Here is a 17,045-nt window from a genome sequence, read left to right as displayed (position 1 = left end):
CCTCACTAACCCTGGCTTCTCAGTTACTTGCTGAGTTATTCCCAAGGAAACACTTGGTGCTCAAGGTGAAATCCATAAGCTGCTGAGTATGTACGTCAGCTCCACATACTTAAGAACCCCATGTTTCATGTTTGCCACAGCCCAGCGACTCTGAGGGAACCAGAGAATGAGGAGAGGGTGGCACACAGTGTGGACACAAGTGGAAAAGCACAGCACAAAGCAGGGAACTCCCTGCATGGTTATTTCTTTCCATTGCTTGGCGAAGAGTGAAAAGTGTGACCTGTATGGTCTCGGGGTGCTCCATCATGGAGACTGCAGTCCCCTGGGTCTCGTCAGACAGTGGGTCCAGGGGTGGGCCCACAGTCTGTCCCCACATCACGCACCAGACTGCAAACCTGTGATGACGCAGGGCTGCTCTAGCTCAGCCTCTCCATGGACACTGGTTTGCTGCAGGTGGGCTCCAGTAAGCTGCTCTGTGAGCTCACAGGAAAGGAAGGAGGGGCCTTTTTGTGGGATCATTTGCAAGAGCACCCAGAGAAGTGGGATTTCCCCTAGGGTGTGAGTGTGGCCGACACTAGTATCATGAAGTGATTAGTGCCCTTACAGTAGACTGCTGGGTGTCCATACACACCACTGGAACTGAGGCAGATTGGAGAGACAGGTTGTGCTTACCCCTCTGACAGTGAGAGCTAACTCTTGAACCACAGTGACAATGAGATGGAAGGAGGTCATGTGGCATGCTGGGCAAAGGGTGACTAGTGTCACTGTCCGGCTGCTGAGCTGACAGAGCTGGAACAGGGGGACACAGCCACTTCTGTAGGGATTCCAGAGTGCCATCAGTCCCCTTGCTTGCAGGCCAGGGACGTGTGTCCTGGCGAGGAGAAGCTGCACAGCTCTGCTTGGAGAGTCCTAAAGCAGTACTCCTTTGTCCACGCCACCCCCACCCAGAGTGTCGGATCCGAAGTCAGTAACCGGGCTGATTTCAGCTCCCAGTGATCCCCGACCTAGACACCCTTGCGCAGGTTACAGCCTTGACTGTCATCTACACTAGCCCTGTCAGAATTCCAGGCTCTGCCTCAAAAAGCCAGAAAGGACACTTTATGCCTCCCTCAGATCCAGGTGGAGGGCTCCTGACCGCAGACCCCATGCCCTAGGATGAGAGGCCGTTGGCCATGGACTGCTGGAGCCTGGTCCTTTGTGATGCTCTGGCAGCTTGCCTGCCCCACCTGTTGCTGAGTGTGGTTGGCCGTCTGAGCAGGAGCTCAGCTGGCTGCCTCTGCACTCAAGGAGCTCCACCACCTCAGCTCCAGGCAACGTGTAGCACACACGCCCCCGGTGCTCACACTGTGCCTCTTGTAGCTTGTGAATTTGGTTTGTGTCATGTTTGTTTGCTTAAATGGAGAGGCTGGGAACATCCTGTATTGTATTATCAACAGCATGAGGCCATAATGAAGAAATAGTAACTGTGGGAATTTAAAAAACTTGTCTTAAACGTTATAAGTCATATTGTAACTTCAATTAATTGCTAATGTTTAATAACTAGTGATGATTTTCTTTCATGGACATGTTTGTTATGAAATTAGCATTGCTTAAAAGAGCTTTTATCGTGCCATGTATGGTGGCATGAGCCTGTAATCCCAGGCTCAGGAGAGTGAGGCTGGAGGATCTCAAGTTCAAGGCCAGCATCAGCAACTTAGCAAGGCCCTATCTCAAAAAAAAAAAAAAAAAAAAAAAGGCTGGGGCTTGGTTCAGTGCTTAAGTGATCCTGGGTTCAATCCCTGGTACCAAAAAAAGCTTTTCTCAATCATTGGAGAGCCTGAGAAGGGTGATCCTGGATCCTGCTTTCCCTGCCCCTCCCACAAAGGGTAGCAGGGGGTTCCAGCTTCTTCCCACATGAGTCCTCACACCTGTTGCCTGTTTGTAGATACCCTTTCAGTGGTGTCCACACACCCTCCTCCTCCAGTCTCAGGGGCAGGTGTGTTGGAAGCATTGGATTTTGGCATGATAGACTGCTGCATGCTCTGTACAGAGTGGATAGTAGACTGATGAGGCCCCAGAGAACTGTTCATGTCTCTTGAATATCACCAGAAACATGGGCTTATTTGTATGTTCCTGAATGTATATTTTTAGAAAACATGATATTGATGTTGTAGCCTGCTCTTGAGACTCCTCGGTTCAGGGTGTGTGATTTCCCCTTGGGCCCAGTCCTCAGGAAGTGGAAACTGAACCTGGACAGTTGGGGATCCTGTGACAGTGGCACTGCAGAAGTGTTTAAGTTACTATGCCATGTTCATCAGGAAGGAATTGGAAGAGCATCTTACTGTTTGTTTTTCTAAAACTTCCTTGTTCATAAAAATTCTTTTTGGAAACAGATTCCTTTGTAAAATTAAGTAAATTATTTAACTTGATAATCTTTTACCAAAGATTTCTAGCAATTAATAAAAACAGTCTTTTCATTTCTTCTCTTTTTTTTTGATCCTGGGGATCTAAACCAGGAGTGTTCCACTGCTGAGCCACATCCCCCACCCTTTTTTTTCATTTGAGACAGGGTCCTTGCTAAGTTACCCAGACTGTCTTTGAACTTGCGGTCCTCCTGCCACAGCCTCCTGAGCTGCTGGGGTACAGTTGTGGCCACCACCCAGTGCAGTCTTTTTGCTGCTGCTTCTCTCTCTCTCTCTCTCTCTCTGGTACCAGGGATTGAATTCAGGGGCACTTGACCACTGAACCACATCCCCAGCCCCTTTTGTACTTAATTTAGACACCGGGTCTCACTGAGTTGCTTAGTGCCTCACTATGTGCTGAGGCTGGCTTTGAAAGCATGCTCCTTCTACCTCAGTCTCCTGAGCCACTGGGACTACAGGCGTGTGCCACCATGCCTGCTCTTCTTGTTTCTTAACAGCTATTTCTGTGGGGTGTGTTCCAGGGCATCATCCAGAAGATAGTGGACAGCCACAGAGTGAAGCACGTGGCTTGCTACGGGTTCCGCCTCAGCCACCTGCGGTCGGAGGAGGTTCACTGGCTCCACGTGGACATGGGCGTCTCCAGCGTGAGGGAGAAGTATGAGCTTGCCCACCCGCCAGAGGAGTGGAAGTAAGACGCACACCCCACTTGGTTTATTTCATGTGTCCAAAACATGCACACAGCATGGGCATGTGCTTAATTTTCTCATTGCTCGTCCTTGTAGCACCCGTGTGAAGAAAACAGGTTTGTTAATTACTAGCTAGAGCCACTTTAGGGGCTAGGTCCACCTGGCACACAGGCGGTCTTTTGCCACGGTTCTTTCTTCTCAGGGCTGCTTGTATCTACCTCTGCTCTAAATAGAATTCAAGCCCCAGCTCTTTACGTTCTGATCCATGGCCTCTGTTTGCATCGCAGGGCTTGATGTGCCCATCAGCAAACTCCTCGTCATCTTATTCTTGGCTGCAGCTCCCCTGAGAAGCATGGGTGTGTTTTTAACGTCCACAGGAACATGATTAGGACGTGGTCTCTTGGTGACTTTTCCTGAAATATTAAATTAAAATGAAATTATTTTAAGGTGAATTCAAAGAAGTTCCTATAATTATTCTTTTTCTGTTTCTCCCCTAATGAATTTTTTACTCCCAAGAAAAGATGTTAACTGAAAACTGTGCATCTAAAGTAATAAGTCTGAGCCAGGCATGGTGGTACACATCTGTGATCACTCTTGTGACTCAGGAGGCCAGGGCAGGAGAATGACAAGTCCAGGGCGGCATCAGCAACTTAGCAAAGCTCTGAGCAATGTAGTGTGAGACCTTGTCTCAAAATAAAAAATTAAAGGTGCTGGGGATATGGCTTAGTGGTTAAGCACCTGTGGGTTCAGTCCCCCATATCAAAATTAATTTATTAATGAATTGAAAAGAAAGTGATTTAGAGAGAAGCATAACTGGTAACAAGGGGCCTCTTCCAAGGGCTCGTGTTTATAGGTACTGATGTGGAAGTCAAGTGTACGGTGTACACAGTGGTCAGTCATGTTCAGTCCAAGGGTCTAAATCAGTATTTTGAGAGAGAAGGAAGTACATTTGGTGAAAACAGGTGGTATCTGAAGTGTACTACAGTCTTGTCCCAGGTACAGAGTGTATCAGAATCACAGCTTGGTTTTCAAATGTGTCATGTAATGGGAACAAGCTAACAATTCTTCTGGAGCATATGGTGTGCCAGCTTGCATCAGTGGCCAGGGAAGGTTTGACTTACAGCCGCATAATCGGTTAAGTGATTAAGTATGAACCAGCTGAGGCTAGCTGCCAGTCAGGTCAGATGCCTGGGCACTTTGATTAACATGCTTCTGTTACCCTCATTGATGACAGACATGTCAGTGGCAGTTCTGGATTTTTTTTTTTTTTTAGTTCTAGGTGGATATGATACCTTTATTTTATTTATTTATTTATTTCTATATGGTGCTAAGGATCAAACCCAGTGCCTCATACTTGCTAGGGAAGCACTCCACCACTGAGCCACAACCCCAGCCCTGTCAGAGACATGGCAAGTTGTAATGACATTCCTAATGTGTGATAATATATTCAGTGAACCTAAATCTGCAAGCTTTGTTTGTTACTCTTTTAAACCAATTTATTTTACCTTGTTTCAAGTAAAGTTGAATAAGAATTGCTGTTGATAAAACAGTAGATTGGGTGTAGCTGAAAATATGTCACCAAGAGAGTGGAGCTGAGAAATTGGTGATAACATTGTGTGGGAACACATGAAAAATGTGAAAGCAGATTTGTGTAACATCAAGAAAAATAAGTCAACCTGCCTCAAGTAGACACTCTAGAAAATGAAAGAATGGGGAAGAGGAGAACACCCACGAGATGATGGCTGCAAACATTCTAGAATCAGTGAGACAGGAGCCCTCAAGTGAAGGGTTGACATGAAACCCCTAGCAAAGGCAGGGGCTGGACCCACGGGTAGGCAGGCCCTGGTGGCAGTACCAGCCAGCCAGCCCAGACGGGTTCAGAGCAGCCAGGGGAAGAGCCAGGTGCTTCAAGGGGGCTCATGAGAGCAAAGAAGCTGGTGACCACAGGGCTCACCAGCAGAGGGAACCTGACATTTGCACAGGAGAAAGAAAAATGGTCTTCAAAGGAGGATTTTAGATGCAAGAAGGAAAAATATTGGTTAGCTCTCAGCACACATTGGCTCTTGGAACAAAAGTAACAGAAAGGCCTGGTGTACAATTTGAAGAGCTCTCACAGTAAACAAAATATAGCACAGATAGTAACCAGTGAAAGAAGGTATCTGCTGCACTGTTAATGTATATAGAAAATGCTTCTAGAAATACTTTTAAAGGCATCATTTCATCAAAAACATGGTGTGTGCTCTTCACCTGGCTTCCCAGATGTCTGCTCTGATCTCCCTGTTTCAGTGCCCATCCTGGTACCCTGGTGAGCCTGTGTACCCCCTGCTCTCCCAAAGGCCTCCCTCTACCTGGCTTTGGCATTAGTTTCACACATTCAACTGGATGGACATGGGGAAGTCAATAAGCAAGTCACTGCCATCCCCCAGGGGAGTCCTGAAAGGTGGGGCAGGAAGCAGGAAGCTCAGTGGGACACCCTGGTGCTGAGGGAGTGTGCTGGGGATCTCACCTAGCCATGCAGTTAATCATGGGGGTCATTGCTTCCTAGCAGCTGCCAGGAGCTTCTCATCACACCAGGGTTCTGATTCCCTGCAACCCTGTCTCCTGCTGTTGCTGTCCTTCCCCAGTTTAGTGAGGTCTGTTCCTTTGAAGTTCCAATTCCTACTTGACTCTTTAATACATATTTTATATTAAAATATGGACATTAATTTATGCATAAGAAATTCACATGTTCATAAAGCAATTATAAAAACAACCAGCAGTGAGCAGTGTGTTGGCCCAGGACCGTGTATTCAGCGGTCAGCCAAGCAGTGTTGACTTACAGAACTGTTTTCATGAGTGCCCAGACTGGGGTTGTGGGAGCTGATTCTGTGCCAGCTTTGTGGAGTGGAGAATAGCTTCGCCCTCCTTCTTCGCCGTGGCCACCTTCATCTCTCTGCCATCTCGTCTTGTCCTGCTTTTCATGTCCTGTCTCCAGCCCCGCCTGTCCTGCTGGCCTTGTTGGGTGGCTCTGCAGAGTGCTCCTGTACCTTTCCAGCCTGGCTGGGACCTCCCACTCCAGGGCCAGGGTGCGATGGGCCTCCCTCGGGAACTTGGACCTATTCACTCTCTGCTCTTGATTCTACCGTGCCTCATGTAAAACAGCAAACACGTGAATTGAAATTGAATGAGTTACTGTGTTGATAGCATAACTGTAAAGTAAGCCAAGAGCAAAACCAGTGTGACCATCCAGACCCTTGGATTCAACCAGCAGCCAAATATTAGTTGAAGTTAGTGTAGATTAAAAAAGAAAAGGTTATTGGTTATTGTTTTCTTGCATTATAGGAAAAATAGCATTTTTTTTTTTTGCTCTATGTAAATTTATGATTACACAAATGGTATGCCTTTACGCCATGTACAAACAGAGAAACAACATGTATCCCATTTGTTTACAATAAAAAAAAATACAAAATATTATTGTAAAGCTAGACAATATGACTTTAGAGCTGAGGGCAAGTAGATTTGTGCTATTCATCTTGTTATACAGATTTATCCCCTATGTCTCATGCTCTCAGCCTGCCTCACTAAACCTACTATGAGGTTGAAGGGACTAAATATTTCTACAAGCAGACAGATCAGAACAAAGGGCCAAAAGGTACCCATCTACCTATTTCCAATCATTTATTCCAAGTTCACCTATCAGATAGCTCAGTCTGTTCCTGGGGAAAAACTCAATGAAAGGACAGGGTAAAGGTAAAATTGCTGTTCCATATTTTTTCCTTTTGGATAGTTTAGTTGACTTTTCCTCCTATAATGGAAAGATGAGGCAAGGGGAAGATAGGTTACCCCAACATTTTGGGGGAGCTTCCTTCATTAGACATCAATCATGTTAAGCTATCTTTGCCTAGATTCCATCATTTTTTAGTTCCTCTCTGATTGTTTTAATCTTTTTCATCTGTGTTCATTGTGACCATCTCTATCTTGCTTCCATGTGGGAAATTCAGTCTGCAGCCAAATGTGTCATGTTTCCTGTTATAAAAGATTCATTTGTTAAGTCTTTGGTAATACAGTTTACATTCTCAAATTGTTTCATTAAAAAATAAATAAATAAATAAAGTTTGCATTAGAAGCGAAACTTCATTCTTCTTGCTCAGAATAGAACCTCTCCACACATTCGTCCTTTAACAGAGATTCTCTGGTTCTATGTCACTTTGCCCACTGTGTTGAGGTCAAATCAGGCGACTCTTGGAGACCTCGTCCTCCCCACAGTTGCCCAGCACTGCCGCGCCGCGCAGCTCCAGGCACTGGTAGCAGGAAGGGTGGTCTTCATGGAGTTGCGCACCAGGTGGCGGTCCACCCAAGCCCAGGGGCGCACTGATTTGCCTCTGGAAGTTTGCTCCGCACTCAGGCAGTTCACAAGTTGTGGACCAGAAAGACCTGGTGAGATGTCGGGCTGCGATGGTCACGGAGTAAGGCTCAGGTTCTGGGATGCCTGTCCGCACAGGGAGGGGCGCTGCTTGGCAGCCCCAGGTCCTGCACCCCGAGCGAGGGGAGGCGTCCCACAAGCTCGACTTTTCTTGCGCGAGCCACAGAGAGCCTTTTGTTCGGAGACTCTACGTAGGACACTTTGCAAATTAAAATTCACTTCAGGAATTCCTGTGGCTGGGGGCGAGCAGGACAGGTTGGGAGACTCGAACCCATATCAACTTTTACCTTTCTCTAAAGTTTCTTAATTTTCGAAATAAAGAAGCTTGCTCGTGCTCGCGCTTCTCTCTCTCTCTCTCTCTCTCTCTCTCTCTCTCTCTCTCTCTCTCTCTCTCTCTCTCTCTCTCTCTGTGTGTGTGTAATAATTATGTCTGCGATCGTCTTCTTTGTGGAATGTGTAAGGCACCAAGGCAGAGGTTAACTAGATTTCGAAGTCTTCATGTCTACAAGGCGATGACATTCTAAATGCAAGGTCTCCGCGCCCAAACCTTGTCCTCTTGTCCTGAGGTAAAAGGCATTGGTGAAGGAGGAAGGAGCACAGTACTTGAGGAACGTGAGGGAGAATCTGTTTCTTTCTGTTTGGATCAGACTTGGTTTTATCTATTAGCTGTACCATGGTCAGGATGTTTAAGGACCATGGACTTTACACTTAAAATTGTATAATCAGAGTTCAAAGGAGAAACATCTGTCATTTTGCCTCAGTATCTATGCTGAGATTTCTTCTGCATACGGAAGTCTTTCCCTGGAACGTGAAAGCTCAATGTGTGGGATGCACACAACACCTTCATAAAAATATGCAGCTGTGTCTTGAAGACGTACCTTTTTCCGTGTTCATCAGAGAAAGACATCTGTAATGCCTGTGAGGTGTGGATCAGCCAAGACCCCGACGTGGGCGGAAATTCCCGAACCCATTCTGATGCCAGCCAGTGTTGGGCTTGGCTTCGCCATCCCCAAGTCGGGGTTCCCAGGCGTGCCCAAGGCCTCTGCATAGTTGCCGGGCGGGTCTGGAGAAACGCGACCGCTGTTGCGAGGTCCTGTGTCCAGCAACCTTATATCAGGACCCATGAGAAGAGACCTCCCTGGTCCAAAGCTTGTGCGGGAATTTCAACAAATTTGTCCGCCCCAGGGGCCCAATGCAAACGGCTGCTTTTTCGTGCCCAAGACACTAAAACGCACTTCTCTCAGACACCGTAGGGTCTTCAGAAGCTGGAGTCTGGCCCAAGCCACAGAGAGAACTTTTCAGCTCCGCAATACTCTCCTACTCATTCTACCATCCCCTTAAGGTGGAATGGAGGTACTGGCCCAGAGAGTGTGCCCAGGTCTGCGCGCGCGCGCGCGCCACTAGCTCCTCTCACGCGCTTTTCAGAGTAATTCTGCCTCGATCCATTAAAAGCACCAATACTAATTTATATACATATATAAACAAGCTGAAGGTCTTCCTCCTCCTCATAAATCAATTTGCGTAGTGAACCTCCCTCTGGCCTAAACTAAAAGCTCTTTGGAGGCACTTGTCAAAGAGTTTAGTTAAAATACTTTTGATCTAATGGAAAAATCGTGGACCTAGGAGAGGACTGGGTAGGAGGCGGTGTGGAAATCGGTTGGTATTGGTATCGAAAAATAGCATTTTTATGTCAATTTTTTTTAACTTTGTTGATGATTCTTCGTGCCTTCCTGTCTCATTGGTGTTTTCATCAGTTGTAGAAGGACTGCATGTTCTGTTATTGGGCAGTGGTGGTGCTGTCCAATAACATTCAAGCTTAACGTTATGCCTTGTGATGATGACATTGTTTGTATTTTGTCTGCTTGAAAAATGGCATTTGTGTATTCAGCCACAGTTTTTTACGAGCTAATATTTTCTGAGAGGTCCTGCCCTGGTTAGGAGTTTAAGGCTGTCCTGCCAAGAGTGTGAAGGTTCCTGACCACGGTCGATCTTCCTCTGTTCTTGAATTGGCATGCCATCCTTCGCTTGTGTCTCTTGTCAGTGCCACCTTTGGGTTGGTGAGACGTCGCCCATTTAGTTAGAGATGTGCCCGTTCTCTGTTTCTGTCTCCAGACATAACCACCCCCTTTTTAATCTGCTTTGGTACAGGGGATCAGACCCAGGGCCTTGCATGTCCTGGACAGACTTCTGCCTCTGAACTGTGGACCTGTCCTGGGCATTCAACTTCAAACATAATCAGTTTCTGCTTTTCACTGGAAATGTTCTGCATATGTATTGTCCCTGCCTGAGATCATGAGCTTCCTTCTCTGAATTGTGCCTGGGGCTCTTAGAAGAGCTGTGCCAGTGATTGCCAGCCTCCCTGAGCAAACATGCTGTTGGTGGCCAATGAGGCTTAAGCTTGAAGCCAGCAGCCAGCTCCGGGGGTCACGGGTGGTGTCGCCAGCTGCAGGACCATGGTGAGGCTCAGCTCTTTCTGACTGTTGTGGATCTGGAAGCACATTCTTCAGAGTCAATTCCTGCTTGGTTGAGTGGAGAAAGCACTGCCCTACTAAGTGGGCCTAGTGTGCCTGTTCACTGAGTTACATTGTTAGTTGACTAGGTAAAGGTGCTTTAGAATGAGTTTCGCTGGGTCTGTAGCTGTTTAACCAGTACAGTTGCTGACCCCTCTCAGGGCCTGGGTCCTCTCCTACCCCGCCAGTCCTCAGTCTGCCTGTGCTGTTCCTGGCTTTGACACTTGAGAAAACCGACTGATTATTTGTTCTGTGTTCCTCAGTTTGGGTTTGTCTGGTTTTTTTTTTTTTTTTTTTTTTTTTTTTTCCATGATTTTGTGAAGGTTATGCATTTTTGGCAAAATACTTCTTGTCTGTAATGACAGTGACTCAGGTTGTGGGAGGCCTACCTTGGACCGTCGGGGTAAAGTGGTGGCAGCAGGCTGTTCCTGTGTGGTCCCTTTTGCCCATAGCTATTCTCACGGGCCGCGTGGGGAGATGTGCTGACCTGCAGACGCCCAGCTCTGCTGCCCTCACCCACTGATCGTAGCCCTCCTTGGTGGCACAGTCTTGCACAGATGGCTGCTCCGACTTCCCCTCGGTGCAGTGTTTCATCTCTTCCCTTCTCAGTTGCTCTTGGCTGAAGGCTGTCATGGAATGCCCTGTCCACATGCTGAAGTGGAGGGCTATCTGTGCTTTTCTGGTTGTGCTTCATTTCACAGGCAGCCCAACTGCTGGTCCCCGTCAGTGTCCAGTTTAGCTTCTCTGGCTCATCCCGTGCTCCCACCAGCCCTTGGTTGACTTGTGGGCATTGTCACACTGTTAGTTGGTGGTCAGCCTGGGGAAGCCAGATGACAGTGGCACTGATGGGAGTATGTGGCTTGGATCATGAGAGACAGGGTGGCTTTGCAGGGGCATGTCATGTTCACTGCACCATATGTCAGGATGCACCAGACAACTGGGACAGCCAGAGTGTGGAGGATGAGGAGCCTGAGGCTCCTATGGCTCTCATGGAGCAGCGGAAGGCGGCGTCAGGTGTCACAGTGGAACGATGAAGGAGAGGTGATGGGATGGAGTAAATCAGGCTGCCCTGAGCTGAGTTTCAGCGGAGCTCTTGTGAAGTCTGCTTGACTCGGCACATTGGAGCAGGGACCCGGGGCCTTGGCCTGTGCCTGTTCTTGGGTTGCTGTGGACGTGGTGCTTGCTCTCCTGGAGAGGCTTCCCTCGTCTGCTAGCAGATGGGGTGCCTTGGGAACAGGACCCCTTCAGCTCTTTCCCCTCTGTGGGGCATAGTAAGTATCACCCTGGCCATTGTTCCTCAGAGCCTTGCAGTTGCCTTCTGGTGCCCTGCTTCCCCCAGAGCCCTGCTGCCCTTTCTGCATGGTGCAGCCTCGCCCAGAGACCGTCTGTCCTGTGGTGTCACCACTCTGCCATGGCACTCTTTCCTATTGGGAAGGAGCTGCAGGGTCCTGACTGCAGGGCCCGTGTGCCCTACTGCCTCACTGCTGCTTGTGCCCTCCCTCCATCTGCTAGCTGCGCTGGCTTACAAGGCATGGGTCTTCCCACCCCGTGGCCTTGGGTTTAGACCCTTCTCTCCACAGGTGTGTGACTTCCTTCCTTACTTCCTTCACTTGGAACTGGTGTCAAAATTCTCTTCTCTGACTGCTTTTTGTCGAGGGCACTTTATCCTTTGTCGTTCCCCTTGGCTGTTTATTTGTCCCTGTGATATTTGGTACCACTTCACCTAGATCTTACAAGCTTTATGAGAGCCAGGACCTGCCTCGTTCTGCTGGGCCTCTCATGTGCTTGGTGCGTGTGAGGACTAATGGGCGGAGCCTCAGAGACCTCTGTTGTGCCCAGGACATCCTACATGTCTCATGTTTGCAGGCCTTATTTCTCTGACTTCCTACGAGGAAGCTGAAACTAAGCGGTGAAGGCTGACATAGTGATGGGCCTGGAGCTCAGTGCTGGCAGTCTTGCTCAAGAGGCCATCTTCCTTCAGCTTCTCATGAAATGAAGTCATCTGTGAAAAATTCTCATTGAAACTTGTGTCATGTATCAAGCATTCCATAGGCATTGATCTCCATCGGCATCAGGGTGCTGGCGGGGAGCCTGTCTTAGACTGTTTGCTTATCTTTAAAATGGGCATAATGTTCGTGCTGGAAGCCTCCTTTGGCCTCTCTGAGCCTTGAACATACAAGCTCAGAACTGACCACTTACTCGTGCTCAGTATCATCTCCTGGCCTGCAGAATGAATCTGCTCCCTGATCATGGCACTGATGAAGAGAAGAGGTGTGTGGCAGGCAGCTGTGTGCTGGTCAGCCTGCATCTGGCACAGATGAGACCTATGGCCTCTAAGGGCTGCCCTAAGTTGTTGAACTCTTTCTGGGAGTAGAAGTGAAACAGGACCTAATTGTTTGGTGACTCTGTGTTTTAATGAGACATAACTGGTATGTGTGAATTGACTTTTCATCTCAAACAGACAGTATTAGGAAGGCAGGTGACAGGGCAGAAGAGGGCATTCACTGTCCACCAGGGCCTCACGTAGATACGTAGAGCTTGCACCTGGGGGTGGTGGGAAGTGGGGAAGAGCACACGAGGAGGGCCGACACCCTGGGTGTGAAAGGAGGCAGCCAGGGTGTCTGGTCAGAGTATGTGGGGGAGTCACCACAGATGTGGCCACGAAACTGCCATGTCCAGTTACATTGTGCCTTTGCGAGCAAGTAAGAAGGTAGAGACCAGATAGGGCGGGTGTGGAGAGGGCCAAACATGGCGAGCACAGCGCTCTGCAGGTCCGCCTGCCAGCTTCCTGCTCGCCTCCTATGGCCCAGTGCTCGTCCTCTGGGATTCCCACTGCAGGAATGTGCACGCCTTCACTAGACATGGGAGAGCCCCTCCGGCCACAGACTCGGAGGATAAGCTCACCACGTAGGTTCTGGGAGGGCCAGTGTGTTCTGACCACTCTTAGAACGTGTTTTCTTGAGCAAGTGAGTTTTTATGCTTAACAGAAGAAAAAAGACTTAAGATTTTTTCCTTATAGCCAAAAAAGTTGGAGCGGGTCCTGGGACCGTCAGCCCTGCTGTGGTGCTGACTGCATGGCCCACAGTGCACTGTGCTTGTGGCCAGGTCAGACCCTGGTGAGCCCATTGTGCAGCTGGCACCAGACGCAGACAGAAAGCTGGGCCCTGCGGTAGATGGCTCTCGCTGGAGGGCGAGGATGGTGCTCCCTGGGCCTTGGTAGAGATTTGGTGTGTTCTCTGTCCTTGCAGGACACTGAGCTATAGTATAGTCAGAGAGCCACATTTGATTTTTGCTGAAGAGTTCCATTTAAAGATTGATTATAGTTTATCTTATTTTTAAAATCATACTTCAAAGTAGTTGGCCATGCCATATGTACAGTAATATTGGAATCATAGAAATGAATTGAGAAAATTAATTATTTCTAATTATCATATTTCACAAATTGTTTTTTAGATATGAATTGAGGATTCGTTATTTGCCAAAAGGATTTCTGAACCAGTTCACTGAAGACAAGCCAACTCTGAATTTCTTCTACCAACAGGTATAATGGAGTACTCTAATATATACTTTTTTGTTTCTTTGTTTATTGCATATATATTTTTTTAGGGTTAGATTAAACCCAACATTTCAGAGAATATAAACTTACCACTGTATGGCAGTAAAAATCTTTTAACCATGAAATATTGAGTTTTTGATTTTCTGTGAACATCTGTATCCTGGGACAAATGGTACTTGTTTTATTCATAGACAGTAACTCTATAACCATGTCACTCTCTTTCATTCTAGGAAAATTTCTAATGTATCAGTAAATCTGTCTCATGCGAAAGTCCTCATCAGAGTGAACTTCACCCATTCAATCTGGATAATAGTTTGCACAATAAAGCAAAACCTGACTCTTGCATGCTAAGGGGTTGTTGTTCACATGTGTGGCATGACATGACACCACATGTGTGTTGCTTGTGAGTGTTGTGGAAGGGTACCCTGAAGGCTGCTGGCGGGTACCAGACACTCATGTGAACCATTTTGCCCCTGAGAGCACTTGGTCACATCTTTGTCTTGAACATCTTCAGCAAACATCTACCCCAGGCTAGCAAGGCAGAAATGGTAGTTTACCCCTGTGCTTCCTCTGTCTTGCGGACAGTTCTTGGAGACAGTTGCCTTGTGTTGGCTCCTGTGCTGTTAGTAAGCACGAGTAGTCAGGAGGGCCCTGCTAGAAGAGCCTGCTAGCCCAGCAAAGGTGTGAGGTCATGCTCTGAGGAGTGTCTACCTGCATCTCTTGCAGGAATGAGGATTGGGGAGAGAAGATGTGGTGCACTTGAGTAGGGGCTAACATGGTTTGACAAGAAACCAATGAGAGGAGTTTACATTTTCTCCTCTAGATTATTAGGAGCCCTTTAAAGACTTTAATGAGTGAATGCCTTGGTCAGAATTTTAAAATTCTTAAATGAGACCACCTTGACTGGATGGCAACATCAGGGATGGATTGAATTTATAAAAGACGTTGGAGGCTATTCAGCCATTCCAGTAAGAGATCAGGATGTATGGAGTAGAAGGGTCTGGTAATAAACAACTTTGCAGTGGGTGGATTTGATGGAGTCCAGAGACTGACCGGTTAACATGGAACATGAAAATGGAGAAGAAACTTACTGGTATGTCTGGTACCCAGTGCAGGAAAGAGCGGTGGTGAATTAGCTGCAGAAGAGGGGTAAGAAGGCAAATTGGTTTTGTCCTCAGTGTGAGATAACAATAACTGTTCTTGCTTATAAGATTCACACTGAGAGAGCAGGAGGTAAGAAAGTTTCCAGCTCTTATGGGTGTGGTGGGGGCTGCTTCCTTGTCTGTGAGGTGGAAATCATCTAGGAATGTAAGGTGTTAGGTGAGTAATTGAAGGTTCACAGCACCCAAAACCTGGATGTGAGAGGGTTAGGTCTGGCAAGTTGGAGGAGGGAGAAGGCAGTCTGGGCTTCCATCCGACTGCCTGGGCTGTCAGGGTCTATGCAGTTTGCAGAAGTGATTTCCTATTCACAGACTGGCACTGGTATGTGGCTGCAGCTGTTAGCTGACGAAGTGCATCTTTTGGTAAGGCATATAACAAGAGTGTAACTAACTGGCACGTTCATGCAGTTGTACATCTGTCTTCTGACCAGATGTGTTCTGGCCAGAGTGACACTGATTTTGAATTATTTTATAAATAATGAGATATCTTGGGTAATGGACCCAAGTGTGTATGTGAAATCTTTTGTTTCACATATACCTCATGCATAGAGTTTGAAGGTAATTTTATATAGTGTTTAAAATAATTTCACACATGACGCAAGGTCCTGTGGGGTAGAATTTCTACTTGTGGCAGTACGTAGATGCTCAGAAAACTTGGAATTTTCAAGTAATTTGTGTTTCAGGTTTTCGATTAGAGATGCTCAGCCAGTTACTTTGCGTTTTTCTCCCTGTGGAGCGTCTGTCTCAGTATTGGCTTGTTTGCTTTCTCCACAGCTTGCAGCCACTCCTTCAGTAATCGTTAGGCTCGCTTGCAGGTCTGCAGCCTCTGTTCCTTCATGCTATTACTCAGCTGTCCTGGCCTTTCCTTTCTGGAAGACCTTGCTACTAGATCTGTGACTGGAGGCTTGCACTGCACACACCAGTGGGTCCAGATTTTCTTTTACTATAATGACTTACCTTGTAGTCAGTAGAGTCAGGTGAGTCTCTGAGAACCCAGAGGAAGTGAAGTGTCAAATCGCTGTTCTTCAGGGAATCACGTGCTGTGATCCACAGCTCCACGACCTGGGCCCTTCTCTGAGTTATCCCTGCTTGCTGCCTCATCTGCTGTCATGGAGATACATGTTACCTGCCACAGGATCATCGTTTCTGAAACAAGAAAGTGGTCTGCCATTCAGTTGCCCAGTGATTACCTGAGTATTTTCTGTGGACAGAGCCAGGCTGCAAGACTCAGTGCTCAAGGCCCTCCTGGGCAGTGTCCCCTCCAGGGCCCTACTGGCCCTGCTGCTGCCATCATTCCTACAGTGCTGCTTCTTGGCCTTGTCCCCTTTGTTATTTTAAAATATTTGTTAAGTCCTATGGCACATTTTTAGAAAGTCCAGAACATATTCTGAAACACCACTTAAATTATTTGCTTTGCGTCTGCTTTGGTGAATTTTTCAGGTAGGTTCATTTTAGAAGAAACAGCACAATTGTGGTCACGCCTGTGCATGTTGATAGCCAGGGCTGCTGCTTGTGCCCAGGCTCTCATGCAGCAGGCAGGAGGTGAAGGAGGAGGGAGCCAAATCCTAGGGCTCGTCAGAACAAATGGACCAGCAGGTGTCAAGGGCCTGAAGAGTGTCAGGTCCTCAATTTTGTCTGGCAGCCCTGCTGACATAGCCACATTTTTGAGTGAACAGTGGCTGCACCTTGGCAGCTTCATGTGATCTAATCACTTTACTGCTGGGGGTTTATTCTGAAGGACAGCAAGGTTTACACGTGTGTATGCACACAGATCCTTAAGGGCATTTCACAGGGACAAGAGGCATGGGAGCGCCACACACCTGCCTGCAGGCTCTCTGGTGCCACCACAGAGGCTGTGGTTTAGCGAGGCCATTGTGTGGGGAAGTTTAGCCTTTGATTTTTACCCTGATCTGGCAAGAAGGTTTTGTAAGTACTATAATTTTTCATTGCTGGTTTGGCAAGTAATTACTCTCCAGGTATGTGCTATCCATTTCTAGAACCATTACAGGTGATCCGTGTTTCTCTTCCTGATGGTACTCAACTTGAATTCAGATTTAACTGGGGAGATAGCTCAGTCGGTAGAGTGCTTGCCTTGCAAGCACAAGGCCCTGGATTCGATCCCCAGCACCACGAATAAATAAATAAATAAAAAATTGGCCCCGAAGCTGTTTATAGTCTTGGAGAGTATAGCTGAACTATTGTGTACGAACTTGTGTGTGGAAATTGCCTCTGAATCATGAGATGAATTCATCACTTTATAAGGGTCTCCACCTTCTAATTGCGTTCAGTGAGCAGTTTGGTCCACCTCATTGGTAAAAATGAGCATGAT

At 47.4% G+C, this 17,045-nt stretch overlaps 1 protein-coding gene across 10 annotated transcripts in view; it reads left to right on the top strand.

The window, feature by feature from the left end:
- Nucleotides 1-17,045, top strand: part of PTK2 (protein tyrosine kinase 2) — a 254,857-nt gene that overhangs the window by 95,524 nt on the left and 142,288 nt on the right. For 9 of the 10 annotated variants that reach the window (XM_079106752.1, XM_079106751.1, XM_079106749.1 and 6 more), the window contains 2 exons: nucleotides 2,924-3,090; nucleotides 13,454-13,541. In XM_079106752.1, the coding sequence (XP_078962878.1) occupies nucleotides 2,924-3,090; nucleotides 13,454-13,541 (255 nt within the window). The remainder of the gene's footprint in view (nucleotides 1-2,923; nucleotides 3,091-13,453; nucleotides 13,542-17,045) is intronic. The other variant, XM_079106755.1, reaches the window with a different exon arrangement.

Source organism: Sciurus vulgaris, assembly GCF_902686455.1.
Source record: "Sciurus vulgaris genome assembly, chromosome: 1".
NCBI classification, from domain to species: Eukaryota; Metazoa; Chordata; class Mammalia; order Rodentia; family Sciuridae; genus Sciurus; species Sciurus vulgaris.
Note: the sequence above shows the minus strand (reverse complement) of the source record. Positions and strands in the feature narration are given on the sequence as shown.